We start from the raw sequence: 19242 nt of genomic DNA on the forward strand, positions 1-19242 counted from the left end.
CTGGAGGGCCGGTGTCCTGCAGAGTTTTGCTCCAACCCCAATTAAACACACCTGAACCAACTAATCAAGCTCTTAGACATACTAGAAACTTCGTGGCAGGTGTGTTGAGGCAAGTTGGATCTAAACTCTGCAGGACACCGGCCCTCCAGGACTGAGTTTGGGCACCCCTGATCTAATTCAATTGGCGCTAATATTTCAGACAGCATTTTTGTGTGAAGGTAACTTGTAAGGAAGCTATGGCTCCCAATGCAGCTGCCATTGATGTTCTACAGTAGGCCTACTTGTTTTTCGTTAAGCTGAAAAAAATGGACATTTCTGAAATAATTTTATTCTTTCAATAACTTCATCATTACGCCATGTTAATTTTTTCATTATCCGAATCGCCTGCACAGAATCGTGGGAAATCATACGATGTATGAACAATCATTAACTTTTTTGTATTGCATTCAGCTGTGATCCAACGAAACGGTTAGGGTTTGTTCCCATCACTTACAAACTCTTTAGTTTATTGCACCCATGCCTTGAGGGAGCACCCATCTCATCTTCCATCCAGGGAGCACCCTTGTCCTCCAGGACAAAAAAAGCACCCGTGCACGCTGGGACAACCACAGGGATCACTGCAGGTTCTCCACAACAGAATGAATGAATGAATGAATGAATAAAGAAACTTTCAGGGAGATTCTATTGTATTTCATTTCACTGGATTTGCTATGTTATCCCTTAGGAAAATTAACCATGGTTTTATTGTAGTAACCATGTTTTTTTTTTTTTGGGCTTATTGGTTAATAAACATAGTGAGCTACTACCTGGTTTAAACTATTTAAAATGATGATTATCCAGAATTTGCCTTTGTTTTTTTTTCTTTTAAATGCAAGAAGCCTTAAAATGTGCATGTAAATAGTGTAATTGTAAAATAAATGCGTTTTGTATGGACTAAGGTGAGTCATTGATTTAGAATAATAATGAAAAATCTCACAATCAACACTACATTGCATATGATGGTTTATTTTAAGATAGCTTTCAAATGTAATTATAATGGAAGAAGCATGTAAACAAAAGGCTGTGCTTTCAGTCTTTGCTAAAAACATTATTTCCCAAACAGGTTCCCCTCTTCGATATGTGTTGGCATTGGTCAGGTCGGTTTTCTTTTGTCTGAGAAAAGTTTTACACATTATGTTACAGAGCAGAGCGGCATGTACATGTCATGACTTTACTTTGCAGATGCTGGCAACAGTTGTTGTGTTACGGGTGGGAAAGGCCCTCCGGGTGATCACCTTCCCAGAATTTGATGAAAGCATACCTAGAAAGGTGAGGAATGCTGGCCCTTTAAACTTGTGCGTGTTGTCACTTGTTCTCACGTGTTCTCACCTGTTCTTTCCCCAAAGAATACATGTGCAAGTCTTTTTTTGTTGACATGGGAAAAGATACCCACATGGGCCTGCAAAACAATGCAGCTTTGTAAGTGTTGCTTACAACTTTCTTGTTATGCTTTTTCAATACCTACCTTGTAATTACAGACATTTCCGCTACCTCTTCTATATGTTGGAAATCAAATAACAGGACTCTTTGGGACAAAAAGACTGAAGTATGATCCAGTACATAACAGCTTTAAATATTACATCTGCCTGTTTTGTATTTTATGAATTTGTATCTAATTATGTGGTTTTCCTTCCTTCAGCCTGCCAATGTTTACAGTATTGAGGAGGTTTTCTATTCTCTTCACAATGCTGGCAGAGGGTTTCTTGTTAAAGTAAGTGAAAGTTCTCCAATTACTACAGTGTCTCTGATAGCTTATATCTAATTAATTAATAGTATGATAAAAATGTCACTGGTTATGTCCCTCATTACAGGAAGAAATTCTCCCGGCCAGTTCAGCTGACAGTATTTACTATGATTCTAGGGGCCTTTTTAGCTGCAAGGTAAAAGTTTTCAGTGGCTCATTGTTTGATAGAATTCAAAATGCAATAAAATTCAGCCTTATCTTGCTTGAAGAACATGCCACTTATTTACTGCTTTATAGAGGAAATTTATTGTTTATAAGAGTGTGTTGCAACATAGAAGTTAATTATAGATCACTATCTTACTCATAAAGTATGAAGAAAAGCAAACATTTAATCACATATGTTTTTTACAGTGTTTGATGAGTTCCCTTATATTTCTTGTGCAGTGCTGACTTGGCTTTTGACCTGCAAGGGTACGTGTTCATTTTAATGAACGATGTCTTAACTGCTGCCAATGGAGCTTTTGTGAAACAGAAACTTGACTCTAAGGTAAGGAAAGAAACACATTCATGATAGAGATTACTCAAATGCCTTGAATGCTCCCTTAAGCAGCAGCTGTTCTCAGTAGTCATTAATTGAGATATACTGCTTTCCTATGCTTGCACAAAAATGAAGCAACTCCCCATGGATCACTAAGTTTTGTGAATTCCTAATTATGTTGTTTGTTTAATGAAAATGTCATGAAATAATTCACTACATAAATTTCACTTTGCATCGTTTTGTTCATGAGGGTGAGGGTTTTTCTTGCAAACCTGTCCATGCTGGCTTAATTTGTTGTTGATAATTTGACAAAGGAGACATTTGTATCTATTTAAGTCTATTTATCTTGCTATCCTACTCCTATATTTGCGTACTGATGGTTTACGTAATTGGTTTTGTTTTGAGTGCTTTCACATCTTCATTTTTACTGCAACCAGTCTGAGCAAAAGTTGTTCACATATGCATGTTCTAACATTTCAAGCACCGGTTCAGTTTCAATATATTTAGAAGATATGCCTGTGCTTGTATTTGACGAAACCGAGAGTGCTGGCAACATGAGCGGTGTTTATTGCATTACCCCACTGTTCTATTTGAGGCCTCCAGAGAGAGTAGTTTTGTAACTGCTACAGTTTTCATTGAAGAATGTAGACTGTGTACAGATTTATCTAAATCACTGACAATGTCAACATTTTACAGACTGTTAAAGCCTATGCTCACTTCCTGAAGAAAGCCCCTTGGCTTACTTCAGATGTTTGGATACCATCTGTTTCTCTGTTAGAAAAAGAGCAGCCAGTGTAGAGGGTGCGAGAGAAGAGGAAATCATGACATGGCTTTATTGTCTCCTTTTTTCTTTCTTTTTGTCTAATAGGAGCTGGGAAAGTATGGCCTGCTCTATTACAATGCTTTATTTATGATTCTTCCAACACTGCTATTAGCACATGTCACAGGAGATATGGATAAGGTAAGTTTTTTTATTATTAATTTTATTGTATTTTTTTTTTTGTACATTTGTTTTCTCAGAATGCATATAAATATTTATAATTTTTATAAGTATAACATTTTTTTATATTGTTTTCACTACTTTATTTTAAACATTATAATTGAAATATAGTGTTCTCTAATGATTGAGATTGGCTTTGGATTGATCTTTTATAGTGGTCGACCGATATTGGTTTTTTTGACACCCGATGCTGATATCTTGGAAAGCAGGGTGGCCGATATAAAGCAGATATCATTTTATTTAATATTTAAGAAATTTAAAATCATTTGAAAATGGATTTTTAAAAATAAATGTGTAAAATAAACATGTTTATACTTTAAATAACAAAGTATTTTTCACAAATAAACAAATATTTAATAAAAATATAATTAAAAAGTAAGTAAACCCTGTTACCAACAGATCACCCAGTGTTCAGGGAAGTTTGTGTGCATTGGGAATCACATTTTTACAAATAAACGAATTTTACATACAGCACACAGTGAAAATGACATGAATATGACATTGGGCAAAAGCATGAAGTGCAGCATAATTTGAAATCACGAGTTTAAAGTTTGTCGATCGCGCGTCTCAGTGAAGCTGAACTCTCCTCCTTGTCCGTATTCAATTCTCACGGACCGACCATCACGCAGAGAACACACGATCATGCAGGATACAAATGCACACTTCATAAGATCTCACAGCTGGATCCGACTAAGTTTGCAAGGTTTTTGAAATTAGATGTTCATTAGTCATTCAATGATTTGTTTAAATGATGTAAATGCGTATTTGCTGAATTCTGACGGCAAACAAGAATGTATTATAATGTTTGCCTTTCAATTACTAATAATATAAAAGCAATCGTTATAATACTTTTTTGTATACATTTTAATTCCTTTGTTTAACAGTTCTATCTGATTATTAGACAGACTTCTGTCCATAGACAGAACTGTTAACAACGACCGCAAACAAGAGTGTGCACTGTGTGCGCAGGCGCTGTCAAAATAAAAGTCCCGCCACGCACGCATCGGCCAATGCCGATATTTGAAAAATGCCAAATATCGGCCGATATATCGGTCGACCACTAATCGTTTGTATATAACATCTTATATATTTATTTTTAAACCTTATATAATTTTTTATATAGTTTTTTCTAGCGATGGATATTGGCTCATTAATAAAAATGTGTTTCTTGAATAATAGTAAAAGCAGTTGCACACATACAGCATATAGTTTGGTAATGCTCCGTTATATATAATATATTGTGTTTACATGCCAGACCTTAAATAACCCCAAGACTCTAGTCACTCCTAAGAGTCCGTCTCTCAACAAGACCTCATACCGACCGATGATCTGGCAACCACGAACACACCATCTGCTCAGCTGCAGTGACTTGTGAGCTCACATTGCCAGATAACACACACCATTAGCCGATTGGAACGACTGCACGCTTGTCATAAATTCTCTTGAAATCATAGCAAGCTGAATGACATAAATTTCAGCATGTCTGTTCCTGCCTGAACGCTTTTCCCATGAAAAAAATAACTGCATTTTCTTAGTCAAAAAGTGTGCTGCATCCTGGTCTTTTTGAGAAAGCAGCATTTGCACAAGGCTTAGTTGTTTGGGAGGTTAGGATGACAGGGTCCTGCTCCATGAATGCCTCATTATATTTAGCTCAGTGTGTTCACAGGGAGGCCCAGTTTATTTGGCAGGCGCTGCCTCAGGAAGGAGAGAGGACAGGAGGCAGTGTGTTTCTTGCACAAAGCCACCATTATACCGGTCAGCATAACTAGCAGAGTGAGTGTAGTAGCTTACTAAATAACAAAGTATTTTTCACAAATAAACAAATATTTAATAAAAATATAATTAAAAAGTAAGTAAACCCTGTTACCAACAGATCACCCAGTGTTCAGGGAAGTTTGTGTGCATTGGGAATCACATTTTTACAAATAAACGAATTTTACATACAGCACACAGTGAAAATGACATGAATATGACATTGGGCAAAAGCATGAAGTGCAGCATAATTTGAAATCACGAGTTTAAAGTTTGTCGATCGCGCGTCTCAGTGAAGCTGAACTCTCCTCCTTGTCCGTATTCAATTCTCACGGACCGACCATCACGCAGAGAACACACGATCATGCAGGATACAAATGCACACTTCATAAGATCTCACAGCTGGATCCGACTAAGTTTGCAAGGTTTTTGAAATTAGATGTTCATTAGTCATTCAATGATTTGTTTAAATGATGTAAATGCGTATTTGCTGAATTCTGACGGCAAACAAGAATGTATTATAATGTTTGCCTTTCAATTACTAATAATATAAAAGCAATCGTTATAATACTTTTTTGTATACATTTTAATTCCTTTGTTTAACAGTTCTATCTGATTATTAGACAGACTTCTGTCCATAGACAGAACTGTTAACAACGACCGCAAACAAGAGTGTGCACTGTGTGCGCAGGCGCTGTCAAAATAAAAGTCCCGCCACGCACGCATCGGCCAATGCCGATATTTGAAAAATGCCAAATATCGGCCGATATATCGGTCGACCACTAATCGTTTGTATATAACATCTTATATATTTATTTTTAAACCTTATATAATTTTTTATATAGTTTTTTCTAGCGATGGATATTGGCTCATTAATAAAAATGTGTTTCTTGAATAATAGTAAAAGCAGTTGCACACATACAGCATATAGTTTGGTAATGCTCCGTTATATATAATATATTGTGTTTACATGCCAGACCTTAAATAACCCCAAGACTCTAGTCACTCCTAAGAGTCCGTCTCTCAACAAGACCTCATACCGACCGATGATCTGGCAACCACGAACACACCATCTGCTCAGCTGCAGTGACTTGTGAGCTCACATTGCCAGATAACACACACCATTAGCCGATTGGAACGACTGCACGCTTGTCATAAATTCTCTTGAAATCATAGCAAGCTGAATGACATAAATTTCAGCATGTCTGTTCCTGCCTGAACGCTTTTCCCATGAAAAAAATAACTGCATTTTCTTAGTCAAAAAGTGTGCTGCATCCTGGTCTTTTTGAGAAAGCAGCATTTGCACAAGGCTTAGTTGTTTGGGAGGTTAGGATGACAGGGTCCTGCTCCATGAATGCCTCATTATATTTAGCTCAGTGTGTTCACAGGGAGGCCCAGTTTATTTGGCAGGCGCTGCCTCAGGAAGGAGAGAGGACAGGAGGCAGTGTGTTTCTTGCACAAAGCCACCATTATACCGGTCAGCATAACTAGCAGAGTGAGTGTAGTAGCTTACAGAGTTAGGTATATTCCTTTTAGGTGAGCTCTTCACCTCTTTTTAGACTGGTTGAGTGGATTTGTTGTTGTTTTTTTTACTCGCCATGCGAGTAATTCTCTGCAGTTTCAACCTATGAAAAAAATTTGGAAAGTCCTCTTTGTGTTATGTGACTTTTTAGCATTTATAAGAGCTTGACCTACAAATTCCCTTACAAACAGCTTCATAACTGTGAAATTTAATGGTTAAGTAATTACTCTGATTGTGTTATTGAAGGATCTCTAGGTAATTATTTCCATTAAGTGTGTCCTTCCATGCATCACTAAATATCTTTTTTTGCCCCTAGGCTTTTGAATATGAAGGCTGGTCAGATTTGCTTTTTCTAGGTCAATTCATTCTCTCTTGTATTATGGGGTAAGTTAAAATAGAAACTTTGTATTTGGTCCATACTAGGGCTGTCTAAGTTAATGCTATTTAAATACGTTTAGTGGCATTCATGTGTTTATTTAGTTTTGTTTGTAATTCACTTGTCATAAAAGCTCAACCACTATAAAAACTCCATCAATCATAGAAATGCAAACACTAGCAGACGACTGCAGCCAGTGCCTGTGGTCTGTACAGATGCAAGATCATATTTAAGTGCTGAGGGAATTGTTTATTTTATTTCAGAAGTACTTTGAGCTCCTGATCATATATTTTAATTGATTGGCTAGTGAATACACAACAAGCTAATGTTAATATTTAATGAATAGTTTCCTGTGTGGCCGCACCTTTACACACACACACACACACACAAAAAAGAACATAATTTTAATGGTAAAAAAACACAAAAATGCTACAGTAGAAGATTGTTAATTTGTTAATGCTAAATTCCACACACTTTCTATATAATAGTATTTACCTCAGCTTGGAATAGAAAAGCTAAGTGTGATAAACTTAACGTTTTAAATGTAGAACCCAAGTACTTCAGTAGGTTGCTATATTAACATTATATAAGTGAATAAAATGTTTTTTTTATGTATGTTTAAGCTTAATCCATAAATGCTAAAATGTTGCTACTGTATTTGTTTGTTTAAAGTTCTGCCAACTTCAGTTTTTTAATAGTGTAGATTAATGATTTCAGAGATTTCCTTAACAGTACATCTTCTGTTGGTACATTTACAGGTTCGTTTTAATGTACTCCACTGTACTTTGCACTCAGTATAACTCTGCGCTAACTACTACCATCGTCGGCTGCCTAAAAGTAAGAATGTTTTTTTCTTAAATATACAAAGATACAGTTTGTCCTGCTTTTTGTTGACGACTTTTGTATTTCTGCAGAATATATTAGTGACGTATATTGGAATGGTGTTTGGAGGCGATTACATTTTCTCATGGACTAACTTCATTGGTCTGAACATCAGGTAAGAAGTGAGCTTTTCCCAGAAGAAAAAAACAGATGGCATGCATGGGTTGCGAGTGACGCTAATGATCTGATTGCCTGTACTTGTCTTCTCAGCATTGCTGGCAGTCTGGTGTATTCCTACATTACCTTCACAGAGGAGCAGACCACCAAACAGAGCGAGCATGCCAACAAACTAGAGGTCAAAGGGAAAGTGTCTGTATGACCAGTGGTTTGATGTTCGTTTATAATGCACAAGGCTGTATCTATGAGTTCTTGTATTTGTTGCAAGAGTAAGAAGTCACTCCTAAGACGTGTTTTTTTAATTATTATTATTATTTAATTTTGTATTATTATATGAAGAAGATATTGACTGTAAAAGGTACAGCAGATGCTGGCAGGACATCATTTCAAATGAAAGATTCAGTTTCAAACATACTGGAATGTCATTCCAGAGTAAATATTTGCCTGTTAATTTTCACTTCTGTTAAGAAGTGGTGTCTGTGTTACAAACTGATGGTTTGTGTCCTGTAATGTTGGACACTTGCCACAAATTGGGAATGAGGACTGTCATTGGTGTTGAAACACCTGTTGTATTGTCTTTTGAAGAGTACTTTTAAAGATGGGTTTTAGTCAGTAAGGCTATTTATTTTTATGAGAGTTGTTTTTTATTGCTAGGATTGTGAATTGGGTTTTATTGTTGGGAAAGGTTTATTCTAGCTATAAAAAGGGAGTTTACTTAGGCCTACATTGTTTAAATAGACTTGTGACAGTTCTGGTACCCTGTTAAACAACTTGAGTTTTACAGGAATCTTCCTTCAAACCCTGAATGATAAATGGAAAGTTAGTGTTCGAGTGTGTAAAATAAGGTCCATGTTAAGTAGATGTTTTATTTGAGTCTTTTGGTAACAAGCTTTAAAGAACAATATTTTGTGTTAAGCATTCTCAGTGTTACACAGTGTTCAACTGGACAAATTCTTACAACTGCTTTTGTATTTGGGATTGGGATGCACAAACTGTTTTGTACTGATGGAATCGTGGTGAAGGAAAAATGGTGTAGCAATTGCACTTTAACTGTTTAACAGTTTTCAATTGGCAGTGATTTAAAATGGATATTAGTTTGTAATACAATATGCACAAACATTTCAGTATTTTGATTTGAAATGAGAATGTCTCCTACAGTCGTGGCCAAAAGTTTTGGCAGTGACATAAATTTTGTGTTTTGCTAAGTTTGCTGCTTAAGCTGTTGTGGTGTTCATTCACATTGTTTCTAGATTATTGTGTACGGGGGCGTGTCTACATGGTGGCCAGGGGTGGCACCGGCCCCCCCTGAAATTTGGACAACGGCCTGGTGTCAAGAAAGGCAGCAAAGAAGCCACTTCTCTCCAAGGAAAACGTCAAGGACAGACTGAAATTCTGCAGGAAGTACAAGGATTGGACAGCAGAAAACTGCTGCAAAGTTATTTTCCCTGATGAAGCTCCTGTTTGGGACATCTGGAAAATCGATTGTTCGGAGAAGAAAAGGTGAACGCTACCATGAGTCCTGTGTTGTGCCAACAGTGAAGCATCCTGAGACCATCCATGTGTGGGGTTGCTTTTCAACCAAGGGAGTGGGCTCTCTCATAATTCTGCCCCAAAACACTGCCATGAATAAAGAATGGCATCAAAACGTCCTGCAAGAGCGACTTCTTCCAACGATCCATGAGCAATTTGGTGATGATCCATGCATTTTCTCATGGATCTCAATCCCATAGAGAACCTGTGGTCAGTCCTCAAAAGGCTCGTGAACAAGCAGAAGCCCACAAATTGTGATCAACTCCGAGAACTGATAAGGCAAGAATGGATCACCATCAGTCAGGATTTGGCTCAGAAGCTAATATCCAGCATGCCAGAGCGAACTGCAGAGGTTATGAAGAACAAGAATTATTTTATTTTGCCAATAAAAGCCTTTAAAACTTATGATATGCTTATTATTGTTTTTCAGTATACCATAGAAATATGTGGAAAAATTATCTACAAATACTGAAGCAGCAGACTTTGCAAAACACTAAATTTATGTCACCGCCAAAACGTTTGGCCATGATGACTGTACATTTATGTCAGATGTATTTTTTACAAATGCAAAATGCTAATCTGAAAATAACACATTTCTCAGTTATTTCTTGTGCTATACTTGTACATCTGGAAAATCTGATGCAATCTGTGGTTACTGAATGAATGTCTGTTTTCATTCATGTATGCCACTTTTTGGAACACTTTGTCCATTGCTTAGAGATTCAAATTTCGCGGATGATGTCCATTTGTGTGCTTTATTTTTCAGCACTGATGATGACGTGTTGCTGCAGAAGTATCTTATGTGTTCAACTTGTATTTGTTTTACTTTATTTTTTTTCATGTTTTAACTGATAAGGCAAGAATGGATCACCATCAGTCAGGATTTGGCTCAGAAGCTAATATCCAGCATGCCAGAGCGAACTGCAGAGGTTATGAAGAACAAGAATTATTTTATTTTGCCAATAAAAGCCTTTAAAACTTATGATATGCTTATTATTGTTTTTCAGTATACCATAGAAATATGTGGGAAAATTATCTACAAATACTGAAGCAGCAGACTTTGCAAAACACTAAATTTATGTCACCGCCAAAACGTTTGGCCATGATGACTGTACATTTATGTCAGATGTATTTTTTACAAATGCAGAATGCTAATCTGAAAATAACACATTTCTCAGTTATTTCTTGTGCTATACTTGTACATCTGGAAAATCTGATGCAATCTGTGGTTACTGAATGAATGTCTGTTTTCATTCATGTATGCCACTTTTTGGAACACTTTGTCCATTGCTTAGAGATTCAAATTTCGCGGATGATGTCCATTTGTGTGCTTTATTTTTCAGCACTGATGATGACGTGTTGCTGCAGAAGTATCTTATGTGTTCAACTTGTATTTGTTTTACTTTATTTTTTTTCATGTTTTTATTGATTTCACTTAAAGAAGCTTTTCTTTATCAAATTCATATCTGCAAATTCTCAGTGATTGTATCGGTGAGAAATGGAAAGTGTATAACATTTAAAATACCTCAGCTCAAAGAATATGTATTTTATTTCATTTTCTGATGCTAACCAAAATAAAATCTCCTTTTGAATTTTTCCCTTTGCCCATCGCTTCTATGGCAATAAATTCTGTACTACTTTCTCTAGGGTTGGTTGTTAATATGTGGTTTGTAACTTAAAGCCATCTCATCCAGGGTTTAGGTTAACAAAACATACCATTGTAATTGGCTGCTAATGGGATGTCCAAGCAAGCACCCATGTTGTGACTGCTCAATGTAAAATAAAACATAAGCCATTGTTTCTTATTTGAGTTTACATGATTTTAAACCGATATTTTATTTAATTTTTCTAACGTAGAATCATTTCTATGTGGGTAAAACCTTTTAATGATGGAAACATTTCTGACTGCATTGTTTAATATGAAACTGTCATAGTGAGTCTCAAGTGGAACACAGCTCTAACAGGTAGATTTTCAAAGATTTGCAATTGTTGCATTTTGGTAATGTTTCAATAACAATCATAAAATGTCTTCCTTTAGTAAATGGACACTTCTGATTTCCAATGTATTGTTTTTAAACCTTATAGTAAAGTGAGGGAAGGCTAATTTTGAAATACTCTTACGTTTTCCAAATGAAAAGTTAATTTGCAAAAACAGATAACTCCGTTTTTTAAATCATTTTCAAAAATCATGTTTTTTCATTGTGCATTCCAATAAACTCAATCAAACTGCAGTTATTTTGATTAAGTGAAAAATAATAAAAAATACAGCTAACTAACACAACAAATCACAATAAACGGAATTATCTGTTTTTGCAAATAAACTCTTCAAATATTCCAGTTATGCTTGTCACCTTTGCGCAGTGTTTGGGTTGTGGCATGACTTTTATTTTGTAGTATTCACCACAGACTAGTGTAGCTCTACTCGTAATCGCTGGCTTCACAGAACCTAGAACAACTATGGCGGAGGTAAGAGAAACATTACAAATTGCAGCAAATAACGCACTTAAGCGGTCAGTGCAATCTTTTAATAAAATTAACTTCATTTTTTATTTTAAATATTACAACGATGATGTACTTCTTAACATTCAGCCCTGAATAATTAGCAATCAGGTTAGGGCGCCCAATTTGAATGTGTTATATAGAGTAAAACGGTCAGAATTGCGAGATGTACACTGAAAAAAACGTTTATATCTCACAATTCTTAGAATTTTGAGAAAAAAGTATGAACTGTGAAATATAAACTCAGAATTGGGAGGAAAAAGAAAGAAAAAAAAAAATATATATATATTTTTTTTAACCAAAAAATAGTTTTATCCCATGCACACCAAGCCTGCAGTTATTTGATCCAAAATTAGGGATGTAACGATTCACTCAACTCACGATTCTATTCACATTTTTTTTCTTTTTTTTTTAACAAAATGAGATTTAAGACAAATTATAAATGAAATGTGTCCTTTTATTATTGCTTGGACAAAATGCTGCATGCTTCTTTGTGAAATTGAAATATAACACTATAATAATATACTACTATAGCACTTGTATATTATTGCTCTTTTGTTGGTTTTGATTGCTTCTGTTATCCTCATTTGTAAGTGGCTTTGGATAAAAGCGTCTGCTAAATAACTACATTTTAATGTAAATGTAAATAACAAAACTAAATTGACATTTTAAAACAAACCCCAAATCAAATAAATAATTAACACAAATAAAGTAAATCTCTTTATATAAACAAAATAAGGCTTTGTCTGTGCTTTTTCTGTTTAAAATGAGAGGCAACCACTGCATTTTAATCATGATCCAAACAACGATGCTGCATACATGCAACATGAGCAGTTTTTAATCTAAATTACATTGTATAATTTCGAAATTTGAAACAAAAACAGAATGGTTTGACTTCAGTTTTGTGAAACTATACATAAAAATATCTGCATGAAACAGAAACAGCAGACGAGCTGAATGAGATGCAGTTTCCGCTGTAAACAAAGCAGCGCTGCACTTATGAACTTTAATATGCATTATACAGAAGCAAGATGAAAATACAAAATACAGCAAAAGCAGTAATATTGTTAAATATTTTTACTATTTAAAATAACTTTCTATTTGAATATATTTTAAAGTGTATTATTCCTGTGATCAAAGCTGTATTTTCAGCATCATTACTCCAGTCTTCAGATCCTTCAGAAATCATTCTAATATGCTGATTTGCTGTTCAAGAAACATTTATTTGTATTATTATTATTAATATTTAAAACGGTTCCAGATCCAAAGATCAGCATTTATCAGAAATAAAAAGCTTTTGTAACATTATGCACTATACCATTCAAAAGCTTGGAGTCAGTATCATTTTTGGGAAAGAAATGATAGCAATTAATACTCGTATTTATAAAGACATTTTATAAATACGATGATAAAGACATTTATAATGTTACAAAGATTTCTATTTCAGATAAATGCTGTGCTTCTGAACTTTCTATTCATCAAAAAAAAACTGAAAATATTCTACTCGGCTGTTTTCAACAATAATAATAATACAAAAAAAAATTTGAGCATCAAATCAGAATATTAGAATGATTTCTGAAAGATCATGTGACTGGAGTAATGATGCTAAAAAGTCAGCTTTGAAATCACAGGAATAAATTACATTTGGAAATATATTCACATAGAAGACAGTTAAAGAAGGCAAAATATATTTAAAAATGTTACCGTTTTTTGCTGTACTTTGGATCAAATAAATGCAGGCTTGGTGAGCAGAAGAGACTACTTTAAAAAACATCAATACTGTTCAAAAACTTTTGACTAGTGTATACACACGCATACTACCATTCAAAGGTTTATGAACAGTAAAAGTGACAGTAAAGACACTTCATATAACAAAAAATCCTGAAAAAATGTATCACCGTTTCCACAAAAATAGTAAGCAACATAATGTTTCTTTATATCTACCAAATCAGCAGAACACACTATATTATTTATGATATATTATTTCAAATGTACACTTGCACAGATGTTTTTCATTCATTGTACCATCTAGTAGATGCCTGGTAGGACCAGCAGATGGTGATATAGATTCAGAGTCTAACTAGATGGAGCTCCATGTGACTTTTTGTTTTAAAGGGGATGAGGAAGAATCTGAAGATGATGATTATATTCCATCTGAAGATTGGAAGAAGGTAGATGTTAGATGATTTTCGCTCAAATGCTTATTTTTTTTAATGATTTCAGACATGAATTTTTTCTTCTGTCATTCCTAGGAAATCATGGTTGGTTCAATGTATCAAGCAGAGACTCCTGTTGGCCTTTGCATGTATAAGGATAATGAAAAAGGTGACAGAACTGAATGAAATGGTTATTTAGATGTGATGTGTGTTTGTGTATATATATATATATATATATATATATAATACATATTTTTACATACACATTTTTGTTCTTCATCGGTTTGTCTCCTTTAAATGTAGTGTATGAGAATGAAGATCAGCTATTGTGGAATCCAGAGTTAATTCCAGAAGAAAAGGTTGTAGAGTTTTTAGCCGAGGCCTCTAAATGCAGCGGGGAAGAGACTGGTGTCTATGCAATTCCTGAAGGATCTCATATCAAAGACAATGAACAGGCAGGTCACCATCCAATGGCATATTTACTTAAATCATATTGATGATTCCCTTTTGACATCATGTTGTAATGTAAATCTAATTCCTTTGCTTCCATTTCAGGCTCTTTATGAATTGTTTAAATGCAACTTTAATTCAGAAGAAGCTTTAAGAAGACTGAAATTTAATGTGAAGCCTGCCAAAGGTGAGTGTTTGTGTGTGTGTAAAAAATTACGTTAGTTTAATATTACATTACAGGGTTTCTGCAGGTCTTACAAAGTCTAAATTCTGCCATCAACAAATTGAAAAAGACTTAAATAAGAGCAGAAAGTCTTAAATCATGAAGTCTTGGTATTAAATGCCAATGCCATTGCATGCATTGCGAAAAATGAATATCTACCTCAGTATTTTTGTTTTCCAATACAAATATCCTTAAATCAAGATATATTTACTTGAGATGCACATTTAAGGTCTTGACAAATTAAACAAAAATAAGTGAGTTTATGCTTAAAACAAGAACAAATAGGCCCTGCTGTCGGTTCGATATGAAAACTTGTTTTCTCTTAGAACTAAGTTCCGAGCTTATTGGCAAATATTTGTTCTTATTTTAATAATGAACTGTCATTTTGCTGCTTGAGTAAATGTATCTTGATTTAAGAATCTTTACACATTTGCACTGGAAAACAAGACAATAATGAAGAAGAACATGCAGTGTAATAAGAATGCACAGTAAAAGTTATTTCCATATTCTAGTGGCTGGGAGCAGAGGTATTCAAGCCTTAAGCTTTTTTTGTAAAATGAGTAAAAAAGTAATGGAGATTAGTTGAAAGTTGCATTTTCAAACCTTGAAGTGTTGCTAATACAACTCATTGTGTGTTCTCTAGAACATATTGATGGTATTGTTATCTTCAATTTATGCCTTAATTTTTTGGTCACACTTTAGTTTGGGGACCAGTTCTCACTATTAACTTTAACTATGACGTCTTATGCCTCAATTAGATACTAATTTGCTGCTTACTAATAGTTAGTTAGGTAGTTAAGTTTAGATGTGTGGTAGGATTAAGGGATCTAAAATATGGTCATGGAGAATAAGGCATTAATATGTGCTTTATGAGTACTAATAAACAGCCAGTATGCTAGTGTTAGATCCTTTCTGTATTAATCCCCTGACTTTTATGGAAATTAAATGTACCTTAGATTGCAAAATGAAATGTTGATGTGGAAATAAAACAAACAATATATTGACTTCTGAAGTACTGTACTGGATATTCATTGCAATACCCATGTGCCACAATAATGTTCCTGAATTATCTTTACTTGGGGGCTAAATCTTTAAAAATATTTTAATGTTTACAGCTTTAGTAAAACATAGTGTGGCTTCTGCATGAAGTTTATGATAGCAGCATGTGCTTCTCAAAACTCTTGGCTTCTATGAAGTAATGTTTTTCACTATGTTATTTTGGGAACTATGAAAAGCTCTAAGCCTGTGATAACATAGCTCTCAGCACGTCAGTCAACATTCTCTCAATGTGTCACCTAAACTAAAATCTCTCTTTCCCTCAGAGGAAATGTCAGTTTGGACGGAAGAGGAGTGTCGAGGTTTTGAGCAAGGACTCAACACTTACGGAAAAGATTTCAGCTCAATACAAATGAATAAGGTTAGTGTTTAGTCTCATTCCTCATTCCAAAACCTTGCTGTTGTTATACAATTTGAACTGTTCAAATACTGAATAATTTAGAGTAATCAGTTGGTGAACTTGGCTGTTTCTTTTTTTTGGCTTTCACAAAGGTAATTGTTACTTAATTAAACTTTTCCAGGTGAGAACTAGATCTGTAGGGGAATGTGTGGCCTTTTATTACATGTGGAAGAAATCTGAGCGTTATGATTTCTTTGCACAGCAAACCAAGCTTGGAAAAAGAAAATACAGTCTTCGCCCTGGAGTTTTGTAAGTCAGTCGTCAATACCATGTGGCACATTAAAAGTCACAAGTCTAAGTCCTCTAATTAAACTCTGTGTATATAGAATCCGATGCAGTGTAAGGTCATATTCTGCCTGGTGTTTGTTTGGCATTACAGAGATTATATGGAGTGTATTTTGGAGAGCTCTGAGTCCAGTGGATCTTCGTCTTCACTTCCCACCTTTTCAAACAGCAGCAAACACCCATCTGAGCCAGAGAGTGACACAAATACCCAGAATGGTCAGGCTCATCAGACTCGCACACTTTTTTTTTTTTACTAATATATATATATATATAACAATGGCGTTTTAGTGCCATGTTAAAAAAGAAAAAAAAAATCTAAGATTAAAGTTGAAATATTACAATAAAGTCTAAATGTTTCATCAATTCGTAGCAATTACGAGATTAAAGTTATAATATTTTGAGAGTATATTCTAGCCTATTGCGGCCGAATTGGGAGCACTGGGAGAAATTGAAAGTCTTTCAAATTCTGTCAGTTTTATAGCAAAACACAAACAATATGTCTTACAATAATGTGTTTTTCACGCTCTTTAATAAACTAATTTCCCTACGTGAAAAATATAGCACTACAAGGTTACTAAAAATAAAAGAAATAAAAAATCCATTTATAGTACAATATATACAACCTGTGTTCATATATCGTTATAAACCATTACAACTATACATACTGTGAATAATTTAGTAACAATTCATCTGATGATGTGAAGACTAATAAAATATTAGTTTTTTTTTCTTCATTAAGTGACACTTTGTGGAGTTAATCCACAAAAAAGTATTTATTATTAAATGTATTATGTGTCTTTAAGAATATTAAATGTATTCTTCTGATTTCACAGGTTTAGGAAGCCATTCCTCCATGCCCCTTCTCTGCGTCACAGATGAGATATCTCAGACAAACGGCTCCGCCACGTGTCCAGATATTTCCACAGCAAACACACCACCCTGCTCTAACCCTGACACCAGCAGCCCGAGCACACAAGTCATGGAGATCACAGTCAAACAGAAGGAGGAAGAAGAACTCTGTGAAAGACCTCTCAAAAGGCTTCGGACTGACACAGAGCCCAGCAGTGAGGGGTCTGTCCCCCACAACAAAACAGAGACCGTCTGACTCACCAGCAGAAACCCAGAACTCCTGACCTCAGATGAGGGGTTGATACAGGCCCTGTTTTTAGCATGAAGGTAGCTGAGATGTGTGTGTGAATTTCAGGGATGCAAATGAAGCACATTTCTGTCCTTTCACATTACTGCCGCTGAGCTCAGTTCATATCTCAAACACTCATGATAGACTGTCATATCAGACAACTCCGTAGCACTATTTATTAATATAGGTTAAGATGATCAATGTAATTCTGTTTGCTCAAGGTTGTTTGAAAGAAAGATCTGACAGATTGTATTTTGTGAAACTTTTGTCGTTTGGTGTGCATAACATTGCTGTAAATGCACACTGTGGAAACGCCCTCTTGATTTTATATGAAGTGTAATACTGTAAATATTCAAAATCTTTCTAACGTTGCAACATTCCATCCTTTTCATTTCTGAATTTCCTATTTGACCAAAGTGAATGGTTGATATTGGTCTTTTAACACCAAGCATTTTTAGAAGATATTTCCTCTTTATATGAAATATTGTCTTATTTTTGTATTTGATAGCTATTTATTTTTTTTAATCAGCTATTGGTGATGCATGAGGCCAGTATACAGAGTATATTTGTATAGGCTGGAACGAGTAGTCTTGAATTAAAAAGGCAGAGCAGAAATGAATGGTGCTATTTATTCATTTTCTCACTGTGAGAATGTCAACCCATCCTTTTTTTACGTTTTCTAGGACCTCTGTTATTCCTGTCAGAAACGGTAGAGGAAAATGGAATCTACGGTTTTTGTAAACTGGTTGTCATTCATGTCTGCATAGCTCAGGAAAATAAGTACAGCAACATAGGGTGTGTCAAATAGTTGTCAGTTTCAATTAGTGAACTACTCATTCATTAAACTCATTAAAAGACTATTTACCCAAATTCATATTTTCTCTTTTCTGTCATTACTGAAGTGAATCAGAGCTCGTCACCTCATTACCACATTTTAGTGGAGTGGATTGTATGCTGAATAAAGATATTTTGCTGAAAGATAGTTCTTAATTCAGAGAATCTTTTCTAGTGTTTATTTCTGTCCTTGTCTTTCACAAGCTCTGACTAGATTTACACCAATCGAGTTGGTCATATGGTCGAAGAGCTTTTGTTTGTTTGTCTATACATATGCCTGTACAGCAGGTGTCAGTGCTGCTCTTAATATAGCTGGAAACAAAATACAAACATTGCTTTTAATTCGAAGCACGTTATTTAACAAGGTAGCATGGGGTTAAACAACCTAAGGGCTAAATGGTCATACTATTCTATGGGACCACATACAATGCAATCTTGGCATTACCAGCCCAAGACAGTGAATATGGAGAGAAAAAAAAGAAAATTGTCTTCAACTCGTGCAGTTTACGACTGAAGATTCAGTCTCTGTATATCAAAAGCGGAATAGAGGCAGAACATAAGTGCGCATAAGCGTACGACCACTGCTGAAATGTTCCTGGAATACTAAACGCAGAGTTTAATGTTTAGCTTCACAAAAGCATTGCAGCTTTGTTCTACAGACGTGTCTGGTTGCCGCTCTCTGGGGAACACTTGTTGTTGGAGATCCCTCAGCTGCCGGCTCGATTCACAGTGGACGAGTGTAGCACAGTATAACCGAGAAT

General features: G+C 35.1%; 2 protein-coding genes across 2 annotated transcripts; both read left to right on the forward strand.

Annotated features, from left to right (window-relative positions):
- Positions 1-236: 236 nt before the first annotated feature.
- Positions 237-9089, forward strand: LOC107551012 (UDP-N-acetylglucosamine/UDP-glucose/GDP-mannose transporter-like). Its single transcript, XM_016232490.1, has 12 exons — positions 237-271; positions 1103-1136; positions 1222-1308; positions 1518-1585; positions 1679-1750; positions 1851-1919; positions 2168-2270; positions 3130-3222; positions 6852-6919; positions 7670-7748; positions 7826-7908; positions 8004-9089. The coding sequence occupies exons 1-12, from the start codon at positions 237-239 to the stop codon at positions 8110-8112; spliced, it is 900 nt and encodes a 299-aa protein (XP_016087976.1). The 3' UTR covers positions 8113-9089.
- A 4934-nt stretch (positions 9090-14023) lies between these two features.
- On the forward strand, positions 14024-18574 carry LOC107551013 (mesoderm induction early response protein 1-like). Its single transcript, XM_016232491.1, has 8 exons — positions 14024-14110; positions 14192-14264; positions 14399-14550; positions 14651-14732; positions 16091-16185; positions 16346-16473; positions 16604-16725; positions 17343-18574. The coding sequence occupies exons 1-8, from the start codon at positions 14024-14026 to the stop codon at positions 17612-17614; spliced, it is 1011 nt and encodes a 336-aa protein (XP_016087977.1). The 3' UTR covers positions 17615-18574.
- Positions 18575-19242: the final 668 nt, after the last annotated feature.

This window comes from Sinocyclocheilus grahami, unplaced genomic scaffold, assembly GCF_001515645.1.
Source record: "Sinocyclocheilus grahami isolate Dianchi unplaced genomic scaffold, SAMN03320097.WGS_v1.1 scaffold412.1, whole genome shotgun sequence".
Lineage (NCBI taxonomy): Eukaryota > Metazoa > Chordata > Actinopteri > Cypriniformes > Cyprinidae > Sinocyclocheilus > Sinocyclocheilus grahami.

Bases quoted from the DNA above. Each gene is read 5' to 3' on its own strand.
- LOC107551012 (XM_016232490.1), top strand. From the start codon at position 237: ATGGCTCCCAATGCAGCTGCCATTGATGTTCTACA. The intron at 272-1,102 runs GTAGGCCTACTT...TTTCCCAAACAG, and splicing joins GCTGCCATTGATGTTCTACA to GTTCCCCTCTTCGATATGTG. The intron at 1,309-1,517 runs GTGAGGAATGCT...TTGTAATTACAG, and splicing joins ATGAAAGCATACCTAGAAAG to ACATTTCCGCTACCTCTTCT.
- LOC107551013 (XM_016232491.1), top strand. From the start codon at position 14,024: ATGGAGCTCCATGTGACTTTTTGTTTTAAAGGGGATGAGGAAGAATCT. The intron at 16,186-16,345 runs GTTAGTGTTTAG...AAACTTTTCCAG, and splicing joins GCTCAATACAAATGAATAAG to GTGAGAACTAGATCTGTAGG. The intron at 16,474-16,603 runs GTAAGTCAGTCG...TTGGCATTACAG, and splicing joins AGTCTTCGCCCTGGAGTTTT to AGATTATATGGAGTGTATTT.